This window comes from Equus asinus, chromosome 2 (genome assembly GCF_041296235.1).
Source record: "Equus asinus isolate D_3611 breed Donkey chromosome 2, EquAss-T2T_v2, whole genome shotgun sequence".
Taxonomy (NCBI): Eukaryota; Metazoa; Chordata; class Mammalia; order Perissodactyla; family Equidae; genus Equus; species Equus asinus.
The window spans coordinates 35,446,515-35,466,718 of NC_091791.1; the positions used below are offsets into that span (position 1 = coordinate 35,446,515).

Below are 20,204 nucleotides of genomic sequence, written 5' to 3' on the forward strand. Positions count from 1 at the left end.
TATGTGCTTAGCCCTGTAATTGACACTTAAAAGTGAAGTGGGGTAATAACATAGCCTCTGTCTTCCATTATCTTGCATGCTGAGTCCGTTCAGTCACACATTTTTTAAAGATGGGACATTACCCAATTCAGTGTCAGAGTGAGTTGTTTCAAAATTCAGAGACCTGTGTCATCTGAAATAGGGAAGGTTTCAGAGGCCTGCTTGTTGGCAGGTTTGAGCATAGTTGTGTTTTGGATCCAAGAGATGTACATGAATAGCTGGGTAATCCTGGCGATTCAGTGAGTATTTCAACAACATTCATTTCAGGTATTCCCATTTCAAAATCCTTAGCCATCAGCCAAGGATTGCTTTTAGGAAGTTGATACATAGAGATGGCAGAGGACACATAGATTGTTAACAATGCACTGTATTGTGGAAAGGTTGACCCGAGTATGGACTTTGTGTAAGAGGCAATCTCCCTTTTCTGCTAACTTTTTGGAGGGCCCAGGTATTCACCTCTTCTTGCCTTGCTGCTGATGTGAGAGAAGCATTTGAAAGGGATCAGAGGCAGCCACCTAGAGAGCACTTTCCCTGTAGGCTGCCTCTCACTCTGCCAAGTATAAGATCACACACCAGCCAGGAAAATCCTACTTTTCTATTGGCATGGGAGCAGAGTTGTGGAGCTTTGTGTTTTAGAGTTAATTCAGTTTTACCAGACCAGTATGCAAGCTCTTGTTACTTTTCAGAATTAAGCAAGGCCTGTGGGTGTCCATCCAGATTGGGGAGGAGAGGTCTACAGAGATATTGGAAGCGGAGAGGACAGAGAAGGGGAAGATGTAGTTTTTAAAAAAACAACAGTTCATATGTAACAATAGGGGAGGCCCACTTTCATTAGTGAGCCTCAAGTGTCTCCAGAGCCATCCCCAAATTGTGTTAAAAACAAGGCACCTGACATGTACTTTTGTTGAGTCTAGACTCCATATTTACCCCAACTGCAGAATTTATAAATAATTTTTACTTGCTAAGGATGACATGAAAAGAGGCCTTCCCTCAAGAGGGTGCTTTCTGCCCACATGGTATTATTACGTCCTACAGAGTAATCCTCACACTTATCCTTAATTCCTTGACGCCCTCTTGTCATCTTAGATTATTTGTAAAACCGCCGGGTCCAGATGAACGGGTGACTGAGAGGAAGTTAATCTATTTCTTCCCGCGTCACACATCACACAGGATTCTGACTCCAAGCCTTTCTTGCCAGCTGTAGGTATTCTTAAAAGTTGGCCACTCCCTAACAAGGTGACAGAATTCATGTTCCTTGTTTTTAGTGAAGCAGCTTAAAATATTTTTCCTCAAAATCTTGTGATAAACCCAGCTTGCATATTGAGATTCTTTTCCATATCAGCTTTACTGATAAACGTTTGCTACCTGGGTTTTTAGTAGTCTGAAAAGTATGAAGTGGTGATGGGTATAGTTTGGGTGGCTGTTTTACATACATTCTAAATAATAGGATAATTTCTTTCATTTGGTATACTAATATAGCTGTATAATTCAGATAAGCTATAAATAAAAATTTCATGTTTTTGGCAAACATGGGGTTGTGCTGGTTAGTTGTAATAGAAGAGCGGGACCTTTTACATTTTTGAGCAACGTATCCTTCCTAAAACCCCAAGAACTCAATACAATAGAATGGAATGAACAGCCTCAAAATGGAATGGCCAACCAAGTTGGGTTGCAACAGAGGCAAATAGGCTGTTGTTAAAACACTCACTTACTAAAACCTAGTCTCACGTTCAGTCTCCCGGCAAGCTTCAGATTTTGTTCTGTGGCCGAATCAGCTATGTTAAAGGCTGTGGGGTCGGGTGGGGAGGAGCTTGGAAAGAGTCAAGGCCAGATGATAAACCTGGAGAGACCCTTCTTGCTGTGCATCTCGTTACTCTGCATAGTTTTCATTTTGACTCTAGCCAGTTAGACCAGTAACTTGCTTTTCAATAGATGGTACGCCAAACCAGAGGAAAAAATGCCTCTGAGTTTATAGAAGCTTGATACAGTGTCTCTGGAATATTTTTAACAATGGGGCAGCATTGTGCATTTGTTATACACTGATTGCTTTAAGGAAACCTGTAGCACTGTACAAAATACATCAAACTGGAATAGCCTGCATTCTATCAACAAGCAAATGGTGCTTCGTCCAGCATTAAGACTTTGAGTCAGTAAGAACTTCCATAACATGAAAGCTGTGTGTGCTGTATTTTTAACACTTCTCTTTTTAGAATTGCAAAGAACTAGGGAATTGTTTACTTATTTTTATAATTGGCAAAAAACTTCTCAAAGCAAAGGTTAAGATTTTTACTGTGTTTTATAATTTGAAGAAAAATGTCTTGAATTTTAATATCAATAGAAAGATAAAATTTAGATTTTACTTCAGAGGAACACATTTCATTTTAAGTCTTAATTTGCTTCATACAAAGAATAAGAATCCTTTACACTTACATGATAGTTTTATACAGCAAGATTTTAAAAATAATTTACATTAAATGGCAAGTACGACTTGGATCAATAGCTCTTCAGTTAATCAGAAATGCAAATGAGGCTTTTTTCACATGAAATTCTGGCCCATTTCACGTATTCAGAGCATACATTTTCTTTTTTAGGAGATTTGTCTTCAAATAGTGAGACAGAACCACTAATATTTCTAATCCATAAGCAATACCAAGAAAGCTATGTATAATAAATATATAAGTACAGTGTCAGTACAAACTTTGAAAAATAAATAAACACCAACTCAGTCTACTTTTGCTTTAAAAAACAGGTTAAGTTTCTTGTTAAGATGTCACAACTCAGTAGATATTACATTATACATCATTCTAAACCCATTTTGTGAAAAACAAAAGTGGAATACTCTGTGAATATATAAGCAATAAACTTACTTAAAAAAAAAAACCTAGTATTATTCTGTATGTAAAAAGAATTCCTAAAGAAGAGTTCACTATGGTACACAATACAGATACTACATTGAATTACTTTTAATGAATCTTACAGGACATATTTACATTTGCAATGCCCAAAAGCTTCCAATTCTCAGCCATAAAATGTGCAGCTAAACTAGCTTGCTTGTTTTCAGACCCCTGTGCCTCTTGTTCCCAATTTTCTAAGGTCAGCAAACTATGGCCCTTTGGCCAAATCCAGCCTGCCACCTGTTTTACTATGGCTCTTGAACTAAAAATAGTTTTCAAATGTTTAAATGATTGAAAAAAAAACCAGAAGAGGATTTGTGACGTCAAGATTATATGAAATTCCAATTTCAGTGCCTGTAAAGTTTTATTGGAACAGAGCCATGCTCATTCGTGTATATATTGTCTGTGGCTGCTTTTGCGCTACAACGGCTGAGTTGAATAGTTGCAACAGAGACCATATGGCCAATAAGCCTAAAATATTTACTGTCTGGCCCTTTACAGACAAAGTTTGCTGACCCTTGGTCTAAGTCAATTATTGCTAGCTTAGCAATTGTTTTTCCAACTGTTGACATTTGTAAAATGGCAATCTCCTGGGTTTCTTTGCTTCATTCATCAGGAAATTGGTTGGCAGCTAGCCCTGTGCCATTTTGCTTTTCCTCAGTGTAGACCTCACATCATGTGTGAAGAAGCCTTCAGTTCAGAAATCATCAATTTCCAGTTTAAGTCTAATGAAAATAAAGAAATTACATTTGTTTCCATCATGTTCGCTCTTGACTTTAACTTCTTGCCAAAGATATCACCTGTAAAGTTGTATACATAGACTTATTAGTACATTTAAAATGAAGGAGCAGAAACATTTACAGTGTAGCAAGAGTTTAGTGTTGTTCACCCAGCAGAAACCCACAGCTCTGGTGACTGCGTTTAGGGGAGAGACTATTTCCTATAAACTCACAAGGTTATAACATGATGTTCCAGGAGGTGGAAAGTTAGGCTATTTCTGCCCTGGAACACCACATTTTTAGAAAGATTTTTTTTAAAGCGCAATCAAATAAATTGTTTAGCTTTTTAAAAAAGATGGAATTCCTTCAACAACTGTATTTATTACTTCAGATAACAGCAAGGTAGATAATTACTTGTTTAGAAATTCTTAGGTTATTAAGGGGTAACCCTTGAAACTTTAGAGGTCAAAATTTCAGAACAAATAACATGAAATATGTCACTCAGAAAGCAATAAAAATACTAAACTTGCTTTCTTATGAGCATACACAGAAAGGCCCTTCCTTTTTCACAAGTGCTCTTTCTTGGAAACACCATTTATAAAGGAGTTCATAACATGGGATATATATTCCTATAGTTGCACCAATGGATATTTTTAAACAGAAGCTTCCCCAAGTTTAAGCCAAGCTGAGGTCAGCTGAATGCTTCCCAGTGTCTGCTTGCTGTGGGAAAACTGAGTGCAAAGGCACTCATCTAGATCACCACCTCCCTCCCTACTCACCTAAAATTTAAGCAATTAGTAATGCTCATTATAGCAAGCATATTATTTTTAAGTCAAATTTCTAGTGGAGTTGTATTCTTATGTACTTAATGTAATCTGGTAGCACAATGAGGGCTCCTTAATGTGCAGTGTAATTTCACTTTATCATTATGGAGGTTATAATATAGAGGTGTGTATAACATTATCACACTTATGATTTATTTGATGCTAAGCTCTTGATATAGAAGACAATACTTTAAATTTCTTTCTGATGAGTCTTCACATGTAGAACCTAAACAAGCTTGAATCTCTCAGAATAGCAGGATATGCAGACGAAAGGGGCGGTTTCCTGTGTTTGGCCTTGTCTGTTGTTTTGAAAGAGCTTTGTAAGTATAGTATGGAACACCAATTATTTTAGGAGTCCCTCCTTAAATGTAGAAACACGGGCTCGATGTATTAGGTCTTCCTTGGGTCTGTTACAAACCAAATTTGGCCTTGTCAGGCGGTATCAATTAATTTTTTAATTGTGAGCTTCTACAAGTCTATGTAAGGAATTCCTGATTTGTCATGAAGACAGATGATGAAGCTCTGCAGAATAAGCAGCAAGGTCTCCCTATGCCGTTGGTCTCTTGTGAATTTTACATCTTAGAACTACAGAGAAACAGGTGAAAAGTCAGCTTTAATAATCCCTTGGGTTCGTTAAGAAACTAAGTGAACAGAAGAAATCTAGGTTCGGTTTCCTCACATTTTTTTTTCTTTTTTAATTCAGCTTCCATATAAATAATTTGTTTTAAGATAGAATGAAATTTACTCGGTACCAAGCAGTGGGTTGGCAACCAAAGGCCTGATTTACTGCAGTTTCAAGATGGAGGCTATGTTATTTTGCTTTTTTATTTTGTTTTTAACCAACACCGCCTGAATACCAGATTTTTATTTTTTAATTATGGCAGAAGAAGTTGAGGTTGTTGAGGCTAAATCAAACCTAAATTAAAATAACATAAAACTAGAAATCCAAAGGAACGAAAGCTGAATGACACAAAGCAGCCCTTCAAGAATGTTCATGTGAGTTGTAATTAAGCTAGGTCTATGTCTGTGAAATAAGGCTCTTGTAGTAGTTTGGTCAAGTTGGTTGTCCTCTTGGGGCCTTTGTTTAGTTATCTATAAAATAAGGAGGTCTAAAATGATAAATGCTGAAGGTACATATGTCTTCAGAGCCCTTTTCCTGGTTTAAGGTACCATTCCTACTTGCCTTCAGGGGACATCCTCCTCTTGGAAAGACAAAAGATAGTGTACAAACTATGCCTTGCGAAGTAGTTAAGTAGACCTGTTTCGGAATGGTGCAATGACTCAGTATATACCTGGGTAAAACACGCCACCCTTGGTCACTGTCGATAGTCTATCGTGTCACTGGAGGACAAGCTGCCCACAGGCTTCTCCTCCTTGTTTTGGACACTTTCTGAGGCCAAGACCTGAGAAGGTGATGTGAGTCCTCGGGGCTGTTTAGTTGACTTGGTGAGCTTCTTGAATTCACTGGCAAAAGATATGCCTTTTCTTTTGTCTTCTCGGGATGCCTGTGGGAAAAAAGAACCTTCCATTGGTATCAGGTTAAAGCCAGAATCCTCAATCACGTGACCCTATATCAGAAAGAGCCCTTTCTTCTTCCCTCTCTAGTACGTAGAGCTTTGGAAAGAAGGGTTGATGGACACTCATCTCAGGACTCCTTAACCATGGAGGGGAATGCATTTCTTTTCACATAGTGAAAACAAAGCCAGACAGTTTTCTCCCAGCTAAATTCCTTGACTCAGAAACCTTCTAGATTTCACTAACTCCCACATTTGATTACACAGTGTAGTCATGAATATCAAATTATTTGTGAAGAGAGCGAAATAACCTTGAACTTTACCTGTACCTGCTCCTTTAGCTTAAGGATGAATTTTCCTGCACCTTTCCACTTGCTTTGTGCTTGAAACACACACTCCTGATCCAAAAGGACCCGCTGGGAGGACTTCGGGGTAGAAGACTTCTTGTTGGTCGTGTCTTTCACTACCTCTTCCAAAAGCACATAGTCACTCGGGTTGGGGTTGCTCAGGATGCTATAGGAATATTTGGCTTTGCATAAGGTCTGAAAGATAAGTTATGATCAACTGAATAAAGACAGTATCTCCAATATTTGGATTCATTCTCAATGAAACTTTAAGGGGGAAAAATGTCACCGACTTTTAGAGAAGGAGGGGATCTTTCAGGTCACTTCATCTCCTCCTCTTAGATTTGCATAGTTGTATCTTATAATGTACTTTCCCACGTTACTCCATTTAGCTTCACACCAGTCCATGATTTAGGTATTATCCCCATTTTCAGACAAGGAAACTTAAGCTTATAGAAGTTAGGCAGATTCCAGAGGATGCGCAATTAATAAGTAATAGAATAAAGACTTGAAGTGGATTTTCTGCATGCCCCAAAGCTCAGACATGAAGGTCATGCAGACAGTGAGGGACAGAATCCTGACCCTCAGGAGTCTCTGTGCCACTTCATCAGTGTTGGATGTTGAAAGCATTTTAGAACTTACCTGGTCTCACTGCTCATTGAGTACAAGATCATCTTTCATTTGTGCATTTATTCACTCATCAAATGTTTAGTAAGAACCTAGTATGTCCCAGATATTGTACTAGACTTTGGGGAGACAAAGATGAACAAAGGAAACATATTTCTGGGCCTTCTTGGAGTTCAAAGTCTATTAACTAGGCTAATATTAACCAAATTATCATGTAATAAGAATAGCAAATAGCACTTAAGTAGTCACCATATGCTCGGCATTGTGCACCTTACATATATTTACTTACTTAATCTTCACAACAACTCTGAAGAAAGTACTATTACAGTATTTCCATGTTATCTATGTGGTAACGTACCACATTCTAGTATGCTGGAGCCAACTGGAATGGGCTAGTGAAATCAGACGTGGTGGGAGTATTTGCACAACAGAAATTGGCAAATGCTACAAATTAGGGCTTTTTTTTTTTTTTTTTTTTAAAGAGAGCCAGTTTACCAGCTAACCACTGTTACTAAGGCACAGATGGTTAAATGACTTGCCCCAGATCTCGGAGCTAGTAAGTAGACCTGGGACTTGAACCTGGAGCAAGCTGCTCTAGAGTCTGTGCTGTTAAGCATTATGATATACCACTTCTCAAATGGGTGTTTAATGGATGCCAGCCAGGACAAGGCTTCGAAGGAGGGCAGTACAGTTCTCTGAAACCATGTACACAAAGAAGCATGAGCTGGAGGAGGGGCGAGTATCAGAGTAGGCTTCCTGCATGTCCTCTGAAGGACCCTTGAGAGATCATTGGTCAATAATCATTAGGTATTGGCTTAGGCGTTTCTGGGACAATGAAATTACTACTCCGCAGAGCCGTCTCATTAAGTCCATTATTATCAGTGCTTCATAGGTAGTCAGACTCATAGTAGTTCCTAGGTAAGTGAAGGAATGAACTAATGAGCTGTCAGCGCATAGACATAGGATTTGTCCCAATTGTTTCCACTGAGGAAAGGACTGAGATGAGGAGGGCGAGGCCTTCACCTGCTGAATGACGTCCTGCGCCGTGCTGACTCGAGGTGCTTTGATGACTGTTCGAGGTTGCTCCGGAGAAACGTCATGCACTTGGACAAAGAAGCTCTCCTCCTCCGAGCTCAGGATCACCTCCTTGTCCTCTGGAACAATGTTTTTCTCTTCTAGGTTCTATGTTAGAAAAGATTAAAAGTCTGAGTAAATGGCAAGATCGTATAGAATAAGGAAAGAAAACTCTAGCAAAAACTTGAGATGGATCTTGGCAATGTGGGAACAACTTCTCAGCTTTAAATTTCATACACTAGTTAATATTTCATAAACTATTTTAAAAGGCTTTACATGTCTTCTGAGAGCAAGAAAGGACTGTAAGTATTTCTGCTGATGTTGACAGGCTGATAAAGTCTGGCCCAGAACAAGCCAGTAGATCTCCTATTAGCTGTGAATTTTGTGTCCAAGTCAGCTGTAGATAAATTTGTAAAAAGATAACATACCATTTTGCCAATTACCAAAAGTCAAATAAGAACACAGTAAATTACATTTAAGAGAAATCCCACCCAGTCCCACACAAACCTTGAGTACTTAAGAAATGCTAGACATCTGAAATGTGAAACATGCAAAATTGACATTTCAAAAGTGAAAAGGCTAAAACAATGACTGGAGGTAAGTAACACTGAAATAAATATTGAAAAAATTGTCAATAGTTATGAGAATTGGTCATCAGGTTAAGTGGCTGTTGGCTTTCAGTGAATTTTACATGTATAATTATACATATTATATATTTAGTTAGATATATCTATAGATACGTTCTTATTAAAAATTTTCAAACAGTACAGAAATATATCAATAAAAAGGCAAACTTTTCCCCATTCTCACCATTTTTCCTTCTCTCTCCCATCTTACTCTCCACAAAAAACCCACTGTTACTAGGTTATATATCGTAAACATCTGCTATGGATATATAAATGTATTTTTGTGTATGCTAAGAAATATATACAATGAAACCCTGGAATTATGTGATTTTAGATATAATTGATTGCTAAATGGCTCCTGTTCTTTGTTAGGTCCATTCTCAAATGAGGGTATTACAATTATCTTCTCCAAGGGGGAGGCATGAAGGGGAAGGAGAGGCAAGGCAAGTAAACAGTAGGCAGCCTCAGCTCAGGAAGTGAGCATTTTGGCAGGAACATCCTCCGATCCCTAGCATTCTCCTAGCCTAATCTCAGATCAGGCCACTGAAAGGTGCTAACTACCCAGAAAAATCCAAGAATTGCTGTCCTATCCTGGAGGTTCCAACCAGCCACAGGACTCAGAATTGTCCCCATTGATATTAAAGGCAGAATGGATAACTGCCACTAGGTGGCGCCAAACTGCAGCCAGCACCGGAAAGAACTGGCTCCTGGAGCTTGCCAACCAGCTGCACAGGCTCGCCCCAATCATTTCATCAATCTTGTAATCATGGTCCCTGCAATTTACATGACTGAAGTTTTTGGACCTCATTCATTATATTATGGGTTGGAGGGAGAGTTATTGTCTATTACATAAAATGAGATCATACTCTACTGCATATACTGTTCTCCAACTTGTTTGTTCTCCCCAGTTAAAAGACTGTGGTGTTCATTTCATGTCAATTCCTGGAGATTCTGCAGTATAATATGTCACTGCACTGATCATCATATATTTAACCAATCAGAGAGTGGGGTTGGGTGGTAACTCACATGACGTAATGTATAATCTCAGAGTCCTGAAAACCAGGAAGCAAGCAAGCAAGAAAAAAGCAAGAAAGGTTCTAAGTTGCCACATAAAATATCCCAACCCCCATGCACTAAGCATTACTTCTCAGAGCTCTTTAGAGCCTCACTCAGAGCTTATTTATTTTTAAGGAGTTTTCAGCTGCAATAGAAGCCACATATTATCATGACCATAACAACTCTTACTTGCATTGTCCTTTATAATTTACTAAGCATTTTTCTACGTTTTGTCTACATGTTTGGCATGAGTCTCACGATCATCTTTTTGAATCAAGCAGGGTAGTTTCCATTATAGATTTATGAATTAGGGACATTTACAGAAGTCAGATGAGCTGTCCAGGATCATCTAATTTGTGGCAGAGCCAGGTTTGTCTGATTTCAAGGCCAGCAGGTATCAGAGGGGGCATAGTGACTGTGGGAAGAAGTGATACCTGACAGCCTGAGAGCCCAGGAGACAAGAAAACTACAAAAAGAGGGCAGGAGAGATCAGAGGTCACAGATAGCAGTTTGGGGACTTGTAACACATGAGCAAGCTGCTTACATTATCTTACTAGTTCCACAGAGTAAAATGAATGGAAATACATATAGCCCAAATCTATCAGCTATGCTAGTGTCTGCTAACATACAATAATTACTGAATTCATTTATTCAAGCAGTAAACAGTTATTGTGTGTTACTATGCACCAGGGAAACCTAGATGCATTAAATGTGGTTGGGTATCTTTTGAGCTATAGTTCAGTCATTTAAAAAATCTCCTCCCAACAAAGGCATATCAAAGAGAACTTGCTATATTCTACACATCAGAAAATTCTTGTTGGCCTTCCCTTCTAATTTGTTTTCCTTTTTCTCAAAAGTCTTCTCTTCCACCAGTTTTATTAGACATTTATTCCTGATGTCTCTACTGCCCATTGTCATGTACATTTAGAACTGCATATGGGCATCCCTCACCTCCCCAGGCCTTCCAATCATACGATGAAGTCCCTTTGTGACACTCAATAGCTGGCTCGTCTTTCCTCCTGCCCACTGCCTGGGTGCGGATGATCCACAAAGACTGACACCACTCCAGCCTGGGCAGCACAGGATGGTGGAAAGAACACTCACCTGGAAGCTATAAGACGAGTTCTTTCTACTACTGACCGTGTCACAATTTAACCTCTCTGAACCTCAGTTTCCTTACGTGCAAATGGTTTCCATTACTTCATGAGATCATTCAAAATAGTGAGTGAGGGAGAGCTTTAAACACTGTAAATCATTACGCAAACATATGGTTTAAAAAATTCACTTATTCACTGAGATTTTCCCATACTTTTTATACAGGTGCCAAAGACAATTATAAATAGGAAAAAAATTTAGAGAGAAATTAAAGATGGCTTCAAAAGTCCAGCTAAGCCCTCTGATATCTTCTCATAAAGCTATTATTACTGGAACTGCTTTTTCTCTGTCTTAGCAATTTGTATGTCTGATAGGGAGAGATGGCTGGGGAGACACTTACATTTCTTTGCTTAAATGAAGTGTCCTTTTATGGCCTAAGACAAGGTTAGAAGGGAAGGCAGTGGCTCTGGTTCCCAGAGGAGATGTCGGAGTTCTGTAGAGGCTGCAGGCCATGTTCACAGTTAAGTAGAGAGTGAAAAAGTAACATGATGCTGAAAATAGGCTCTTTATCGTCTGTATTGTGTCCCAGCAAGCACAGGCCACTGATGGAAATTTTACCACTCAGGCTCTCTTACATGCCCAAAAGGAGCAGATCATGTGCCCAGAACAGGGCCCGGCACAGATGAGGTGCTCAATAAATATTCGTTTAATCAGATTGTTGAGCTGACTCAATTGCGTCACTATTGACATATCATGAGGCATGACTGTCTATGCTGGAACGATGACCTTATATGTCATTTTCAAAAATGGCACTAAGGGTGTTCTTATCAGTTTATTAAGAAAAAAAAAGTGCCCCATCAACAAACCCCAACAGGAGCCAACCCATCTGGAGCTGACAGGGCAGTTGTCGTATTGTTTCCTTTATGGGAAGGATCACAGGAATATTAGTGAACATTATAATTTTTTACAACTTCTGACAAAAGCTGAGAATGAGTCTTACTTTGTGTGAAGTTATGGAATGTTTTCAAAGAACTACTCTTATTTTACTTATAAGCACAGAACGTTTCATTAACTAAAACTTAAACAGGCACTAACAGGAAGACATCCGATCCCAAAATGCAAAATGCCTATAGGCTTTCCATCCCACGGTACTGTGGCCCGCACCACGAGGTCTTCTCACGCGCACAGACAAAATGCTGACCCAGCGCTGACGACATGCACGAGGAATCCTTTGAGTTCTTGCTCCCTTTGTTTTATAGGGGATGATTTTTAGACGGAATTTCTTTAACTTAGAGACAACATTCTGAATATGTGCAGAAAAATAAAATCATTCCTCCACATTCATTTAAGATGCATAATATAAACCAAGTTGCAATTACAAGGAATTCTGAATTTGAGGGAGGTGGCCAGTGGTGAGGCGGTTAATTACAAACCGAGCGTTACTGTATAGGCTGCGCCAGGACACACTTACTTCCTGCTGGGTTTTCAAGACAATCCTGCCAACATATCCTTCTTCTGGAAACCAGCTGCTTAAAATCTGCATGATCTCTTCTTCTGGACCAATGGCTCTCTGGAAGGGTTGTTTCCTGCATTCATTCTTTTCTTTAGATATGAAATATTTTTCTTCCATCAAAAAATAGTCTGTGGCAATAGGTTTGGTGTCTTGTTCAGTGGCCAGAATCTAAAGAAAAAGCAAAGGCAAATTTAGGCGCACCTCTGAGGAGTGGGCAAAACTTTAATTCAAAACAAGTCTACTGGGGCCGGCCCCGTGGCTGAGTGGTTAAGTTGGCATGCTCCAGTCAGCAGCCCAGGGTTTTGCTGGTTTGGATCCTGGGTGTGGACATGGTGCCGCTCATCAGGCCATGCTGAGGTGGCGTCCCACATAGCACAACCAGAGGCACTCACAGCTAGAATATACAGCTATGTACTGGGGGGCTTTGGGGAGAAGAAGAAGGAAAAAAAAGAAGATTGGCAACAGATGTTAGCTCAGGTGCCAATCTTAAAAAAAAAAAGTCCACTTCCACAGTGTTCAGATAGGTTTGATGTGCAATTTATAAATGAAACCTACTCTGCAGTGTTGCATAATTCTTTTGGAAGATTGAAGAATTCTCTTATGTCCAAAAAGGATTGTTTATGTCCATTCTGGGCAACGACACAATTTATTCACAATCCCCAGACAGCATAACTATTTTTCCCAGTGCTGGAATGAGAGCTCCTACTGAATTAAAAACTTTAGATCTTTCAATCTATGAATTTAGCTCTTTGTAATCTTGCAACATAGGACTGAGGGCAAAGAAGCTAGTCCAACTTTTACGAAAATAATCTCTTTTTCTTATGTTGGAAATAATCATCTTCGAATCTCATCTGATCTAAGTTCCTGAGAATTCTCCTTTCAATAAACTCTTGAAGTATGCCTAGAGGCCTGTTTTCTTTGTTGGCTACTGACTCTGGGCCGTCAAACAGAGTAGCTGAGACAAGGCTCAGGAGCCAGACAGATTTGGGGCTGAGGTCTGCCTTTAACACTTATTGGCTGTGAAGTGTTGGGTAAGATATTTAACCACTTGGAGACTCAGTTCCCCCAGCTATAAGATGGGAACAGTAAGACTAACAACTTCTTAATTTTGTTTTGTTTTATGATTGAGGCTCTGGTTATAAAGTATAACACGGTCACATTACAAGACTCAATAAACACTAGCTGTCATTATAGTTACTCTTACTGATGTATTCTTTCACACTCAGATTGTACAGGTTACTGACAAAAGGCTTAGTGGACTTACTTGCTGGAGAAGCTGCTTTGCCTTTGTGCCTCCGTTTATAGAGAAAACAGTAAAGGGCTCTGGACCAGGGACCCCGTGCACCGTGACTCTGTGAGTCTGCAAACATTTTCTTTCTTCTGTATTAAACATCTGTCAAGGAAGATCACATGGTTTCTCATTCATCCTCATTCTCAGATTATCTCTAGGCTATATTCAATACAGAGGTGTTAGTTCTTAGAAGTATGTACAGGGACATGTAAATGCAAAAGAATGGCATCCTTTTATAACCTGATGCATCTTTTTGTGATTGAAGAGGCAATGGTGCGTCTTCCTTCATGGCCTACTGAGGATATTTAGTAGCATACCACCAAAATATTAATTTATTTTAAATAACAATGTCTCTTTCCATCATAATTAGGGGACATATTATCTGAAATGTATGTTGGTCCTTATTTGTTAACTGATATTCAGCAGTGTCTATTGAGTTCCATCTTTCTTCAGGGCATGGGGCTAGAATTTTGGATGGTAAGATGATAAATAAAATATTCTGGCCTTAGGGAGCTCACTGTCAAAGCACACAAATAATTATAATACACAAAGCATTTCCACTAGGAAGAACTGGGGAGGTGTGTAACTCACAACTATTTGAGCATTTTGTATCTTAAGATACAGTCATTCATTCAAAACACAGTCATGTGTAGCTTAACAACAGGGGTACACTCTGAGAAATGTGTCATCAGGCAATTTCATCATTGTGAGAACATCATAGAGTGCACTTACACAAACCTAGATGGTATAGACTACTACACAGCGAGGCTATATGGTACTAATCTTATGGAACCAATGTCATATATATAGTCGGTTGTTGACCGAAACATCATTATGTGGCATGTGACCATAAAAAATAATTTATGGAGGGCTGATAGTGAATCCGGCATTATGCCTGGCCCTGGGGATTCAGAGAGAAATGGGACTTAAGGACTCTCAGTTGAAAGAAACAGCTAGAAGAGAAAGTGGACAATTGTAAGAAGCATGGAAGGTCCTTGGGAACCCAGAGAAGGGGGTCTATCCCAGGTTTGGAGGAAGTCAGAGTGCTTCCTGAAAATGGTATCATCTGAACTAAATCTTCAAGGTCCAGGGTGACTTGGCAGATGAAGAGTGGGACAAGAACATCCCAAATACTGGTGTAGCCTGTGTGCAAAGACTTAGAGGGAGCCTACAGCAGAGCATTCTGGGAACCTCAGTGAGTTCTGTGACTGAAGTGTGGGAGAGGAAAAGGCTGGAGATGCAAGCAAGAGCACAATCATGTATGTCTTTTTTTTCTAACTGGCTAGAAAATTTAGATAGAAATGGGCAAAATGGTCTAAGTGTTTTGTTTATCATACATTTTATTTTTACTTGGAGGGTGGGAGAAGAGGTTTGCTGTTTTGTTATGCTTGCACAATCTATTTTTATTATTTAATCAATTTTATTGAGATATGACTTGAATACCATAAAATGCACACATTTTACTTGTATGGTTTAGCCTGTATTATATTTTTAAAAAGTTGAAATAGTTGCGAACATTTACATAAATCCAGATGTCCTGACTCTCTGGAAAACCAAAAGATCTGGTGATGCTGCATGGCAACAAGCTGCTGGAAGTGAGAGCAGGGTAGCAGCTGCCCCTTTAAACGACCCATGAGCTCTCTGCTTTCCCAGTCTCTTCCAAGCCCACTTACTTATAAACTTTATCCTGAGAGCAATGGAGAACCAAAAAAGGTTTTTTAATAGACAAGTGACATCAGCAGATTAAGTTTGGGGTAAATCTGTCTAGGGGGCCCTAAAGGAGGACAGAGGGAGATTAGCTCAGAAGGGAGAGAGACCAGTTAAGAACCCACTGCCACAAACCAGGTGAGAATGAATGAGGGCCAAGGCAGTAGGGTTGGATAGACATGAATGGATTTGAAAGATACTAAGGAGACAGAATTACCAAGTCTTAAGTGGGGTGATGAGAGGGAGAGAGAGAAGTCTAGGATGATCTTCAGTTTTTGGCTTGAACAATGAAGGGTGATGACTTTCAATGTCAAAGACCACATATTTACTAAGCATATATAATCCTGCCTGGGATATACCAAGGATGGCATGGTGTGATATAATAAAAAATAAATATTTGGTCTTTGTGGTTCCTGGCACACATCTCCTAAAACCATTGGAATCTCTGGAGTGATGAGTGTTTTCTGTATGCTAATGAGATGACTGATGGCTGGAGGCCCCTAGGTAGCTCTAGGATGAGACCTGGTCACCAGAGAGACCATGGTTGGAATGTTCAGCCCCACCTCCCGATTTCCAGGGAGGGGAAAGGAGCTGGGGATTGAGTTAAGCACCAATGGCCAATGATGTACTCAATCATGCCTAGGCAATGAACTCTTCATATAAACCCCCAAAAGATGGGGTTCTGAGAGCTTCTGGGTTGGTGAACACATCGAGATGGTGCGAGGGTGGTAGGCCCAGGGAAGGCATGGAGGCTCTGAGCCCCCCTCCCCCATACCTCGCCCTATGTAGCTCTTCCATTTGGCTGTTTCTGAGTTGTATCCTTTATAATAAATCAGTAATGGTAAGTAAAGCACTTTCCTAAGTTCTGTGAGTCATTCTACAAATTACTGAACCTGAGAAGGGGGTTGTGGGAACCTCTTGAATATATAGCTGATCTGTCAGAAGTACCAGGGATAACCTGGGACTTGCAACTGTCACCTGAAGCAGGGTCAGTCTTGTGAGACTGAGCCCTTAACTTGTGGGATCTAAGGTAGGACACTGAGCTGGTGGCAGAGAGTCAGAGAAGTAGTGTATGAACAGACACCACACGTTTGGTGTCAGAAGTGTTGTGAGGAAGAATGATTCATTCACAGCATGTGTAGAATCTTCAGCCCTATTAGGTACTGAGGGCAACCATCCCAGAATTGGGCATTAAACCCTTTGTTGCCCTTCTGAAGACATCTGATTCCTGCTCTTAGGTACCAGGCACCCCGTGCCTACTTCCCTGTCCTCTGCACAAGGTGGAGGCAATACCTCCCTCCACCTTGGCCAAAGTGCCCTTCTCAACCTTGGCCAAGCATTGAAGGAAAAAAGAGGAGAACCTAAGAAAACAAGGTCAGGGACAGAGAGAGAAGAAACTGACAAGGTAAGTGAAAGAGAAGCAGAAAAGACAGCAGGGCTATTTAGAGGCAGCAGTGGCAGTGGTCAAGCCAGCACCACTTTGAGCATATAAGGCGCCTTTTCAAGGGTTGTTAGGACTACGTTGAAGCATAAGGTTGACACAACAGTGATCAGACGATCAAACATGTAAAGAGGTAACCCAAGAGCACAGACTCTGCCTCTCCCCACGTGCCAGGGTGCAAGGTACGTATCCCCAGCAGCACCTGGCTGCTCACCCCAACACTGCTCACCTGTGACATCTGCCCCTGGACCACTGAAGAAGCAAAGGATTTTCCTGGTCCAAGCTGAAGTTTCCAGAAGTATCAAGATGCTTCCCAGAAGGCTTTGCTTAATTAGCCTTTTCCCCGTGTTGTTATTTTGGCTCACTTCCCTGGCAGACACTGTACTGTTCCTGTTAAGAGTATGGGCTTTGGCACTAGATGAACTTGGGTTTACAGCTATGTGACGTCAGATGTACTCAGCTCTTACCTTCCTCATCTGTGAAGTGGAGATGATACTAATAGCTATTTCATGAAGTTATTGAGAGGATTAAGTGAGTCAGTATATATGTAAAGAACTTAGAAAGTGTCAAGTGTCAGCCATTATTATTATTATTATATCCATAGCTACCTAATTAGTGACTCTAACTGACCATGTTCCTGTACCACCAGAAAGCCTACCTCCAGCGTAGCAATCCTCGCCAACATATTGAGTGAAATAGAACTTAATTACCAAAGAGGACGGCACAGTATTGCTGGAGGAATTTTCTTCCATCCTTCTGCTGTTTATGAATAAACTGGAGATCTCCAAGATTTCATTGTGGAGGTTTCGTAGCTGAAGATGTCGATATCCTGGAATAATGCAGAATTGGGAAAAGTTTGTTAGCCATGCACTGCAGAACTCTGCAAAGAAGATACCCCAGGGAGGTCGATAAATGACAGGCAGAAATAAGACCTTAAGGGGGGGCGGGGGTGGCAACAGGCATGCAGCCAACACATACATGCCTTTTCACCAGGAGAGTGCTGCCCCTGGGGACAGTATTGGCCACCTAGTGGTAATTAACATCTTCAGGTACTGTTTCTAACTTAGGCTCAAACACAAAATCTTAAATTCAAACAAAATATAGTTAGAAAACCTGATCATTTTTGTATCAAGGCATCTCTACAGTCACTGTTTTACAAAATTCCATCTTAGAATAGCTTTAGTGATAATAAAGTATTCCAACTGCAGAGAGTTGGCAAAATAAGTTCCAGTGTCCGTGTTTGTACATGTATAAAATGGAATAATATGCACCCAGTAAAAGTGATAATGAAGATATACAGCTATTAACATGAAAAGTTGTTCACTACATACATACATAGTGAAGTGAAAACCAGTAAGTTGCAAAACATTAAGATTAGTAGGAAGCCTATTTGTTAAAAATTTTTACTATGTGCTAATATGTATATACATGGGCAGAGAAATAAAGCTGCAAAAGATCTACACCAAAAGGGATTATTTTGGAGAGATGGAAAAATGGATAATTAAAAAAAATTGGTTTTGCTTCTCTCTACTTCCTCATATTTCTGTAATAACTGTTGTAACCTGAACTGTGGCCTCCTAAGATTCATGTGTTGAAGTCCTAACTCCCAGTACACCAGAATGTGACTGTATCTGGAGACAGGGCCTTTAAAGAAGTAATGAAGTTAAAACGGGCCATTAGGGTGGGCCTCACTCCAATACGACTGATATCCTTAGAAGAGACTAGCACACAGAGAGAGACACCGGTTGCCGTGCACACAGACTGAGGGGTGACCATGTGAGGACACAGTGAGTCGGTGGCCATCTGCAAGCCAAGGGGAGAGGCCTCAGGAGAAACCAAACCTGCTGACACCCTGATCCTGGACTTCCACCCTCCAGAACTGTGAGAAAATAAATTTCTGTTGTCTAAGCCACCTGGTCTGTGCTATTTTGTTATAGCAGCCCGAGCATACTTAGACAGTGACCATGTGCTACTTGCACAGTGGAGAAGAGAAACAGGAAAAGAAGAAAACATAGGGGACTAGAAGGTGCTTGTGGCGCTCAGAGGATGGCAGTCTAGGTGTGGTTGTGGGAGGAAGTACGCACTAGGACCCTAGTACTCAAAGCAGATGGGCAGGGTCAGCATCCCTGGGAGCTTGTTAGAGAGCAGAACCTGAAGCCCTACTCCAGACCTACTGCATCAGCATCTGCATCTTACTACCAAGAGCCCAGGTGACTCCACTGCACATCAACATTTGAGGAGCAATGCACAGACATTCTGGACAGGTGTGACAGGCTGAAGTTCCTGGAGGGCCACAGCAAAGCCAATCCGAGGTACTGACAATGTCCCTTATGAAGGACGGATCTGCCAGGCCAACAGCTCGGGCCTCTGCTCAGGGTTCTCTGCACCCAACACCCATCCTCAGCTTTCGACACTGGACTTCTGCTGGGTCCCGACTCCAACCTTGGCCCACTTATGCCACTACCATCCCCAACCCTCCCTCCTCTCCGTTTCCTCTCCTTCCTTCAGTTGCTGCTTTAAAAATGCTAGGGGTGTGGTGGGTGCTGCTTGGGAAGGGACGTGTGGGAATGAGAGCACAAGAACCCCTGCCTCGGACATCAGCAGTGGTGGGAGAGGCCATCTCTCCTAAGGGATGTCCTCTATACCTCAGATTTTAGAATAACGTAAAAGAAAAACCTCTTTCAAGACGTGCTTAAGCAGTATTCAAATTTGTATTATTTCTCCCTACCTCATTTAAATTTTTCGATATGAAAATTTCAAACATACACAAAAGTAGAGAGAAGAGTATAATGAATTCTGGGGCATCCATCACTTAGCTACAAGAATTATTAAGATTTTGACAACTTTATTCTACCTCGTTTTAAAGCCTTGAGTGGAATGACCCTCTGAGCAGTTACCGCCGAGCTATTGTTTTCCACAACTGCAAAACGGAGAAATACGAGATCTTCAAAGTGAACCCGGAAGAGAAACTGTTCGTTCCACATGGGGTTCAGGGTATTTCGATGGATGGGCTTCGTGCGGAAGTGGCAGCTGTCCAGGGGCATGCCCAGGACGTCAACTTCAATACACGGGCTTCCCGTGCTGTTACTCGGGCACACGTTTTGACCAGAGACAATCTGAGGGGCGAAGAAAAGATCAAAGTCACTGAAGATGCAAAAGTAACAAAGGCAGCTCTGCACTGCACCTCCACGAAGAAACACAACGCTGGGATGGATGAGGTGAATGATTAACAAAGCTGCTTTAGCTTTATTAAGAAGTAAACGATTGTGATCAGGAAATCGCGTGACTGGAATCAGGTGAGTCTGTTTTATCAACAGCATTCGCCTAACTATAACCTTTCAACTGTCAAAATGTTCAAGTATCTTCAAACAAGCAGTTAAGAGGAAATTAAGTTTCTCAAGAAGGCTCGAGAAAAGAAGACCTTAGAGATGTCATCACAG

General features: G+C 40.7%; 2 protein-coding genes across 6 annotated transcripts in view; one reads left to right on the forward strand and one right to left on the reverse strand.

Moving 5' to 3' along the window:
• The window catches only part of NOC3L (NOC3 like DNA replication regulator), a 76,126-nt gene that overhangs the window by 38,830 nt on the left and 17,092 nt on the right, over positions 1-20,204 (forward strand). The window lies entirely within an intron of this gene.
• The window catches only part of PLCE1 (phospholipase C epsilon 1), a 293,833-nt gene continuing 276,102 nt past the window's right edge, over positions 2,474-20,204 (reverse strand). For 3 of the 4 annotated variants that reach the window (XM_044753870.2, XM_044753858.2, XM_070486909.1), the window contains 8 exons: positions 19,619-19,880; positions 17,475-17,593; positions 13,590-13,718; positions 12,284-12,493; positions 7,985-8,143; positions 6,314-6,532; positions 5,769-5,981; positions 2,474-3,733 (listed from right to left, as the gene is read on the reverse strand). In XM_044753870.2, coding sequence (XP_044609805.1) covers positions 5,793-5,981; positions 6,314-6,532; positions 7,985-8,143; positions 12,284-12,493; positions 13,590-13,718; positions 17,475-17,593; positions 19,619-19,880 — 1,287 coding nt within the window. In that variant the 3' untranslated portion in view covers positions 2,474-3,733; positions 5,769-5,792. The remainder of the gene's footprint in view (positions 3,734-5,768; positions 5,982-6,313; positions 6,533-7,984; positions 8,144-12,283; positions 12,494-13,589; positions 13,719-17,474; positions 17,594-19,618; positions 19,881-20,204) is intronic. The other variant, XM_044753862.2, reaches the window with a different exon arrangement.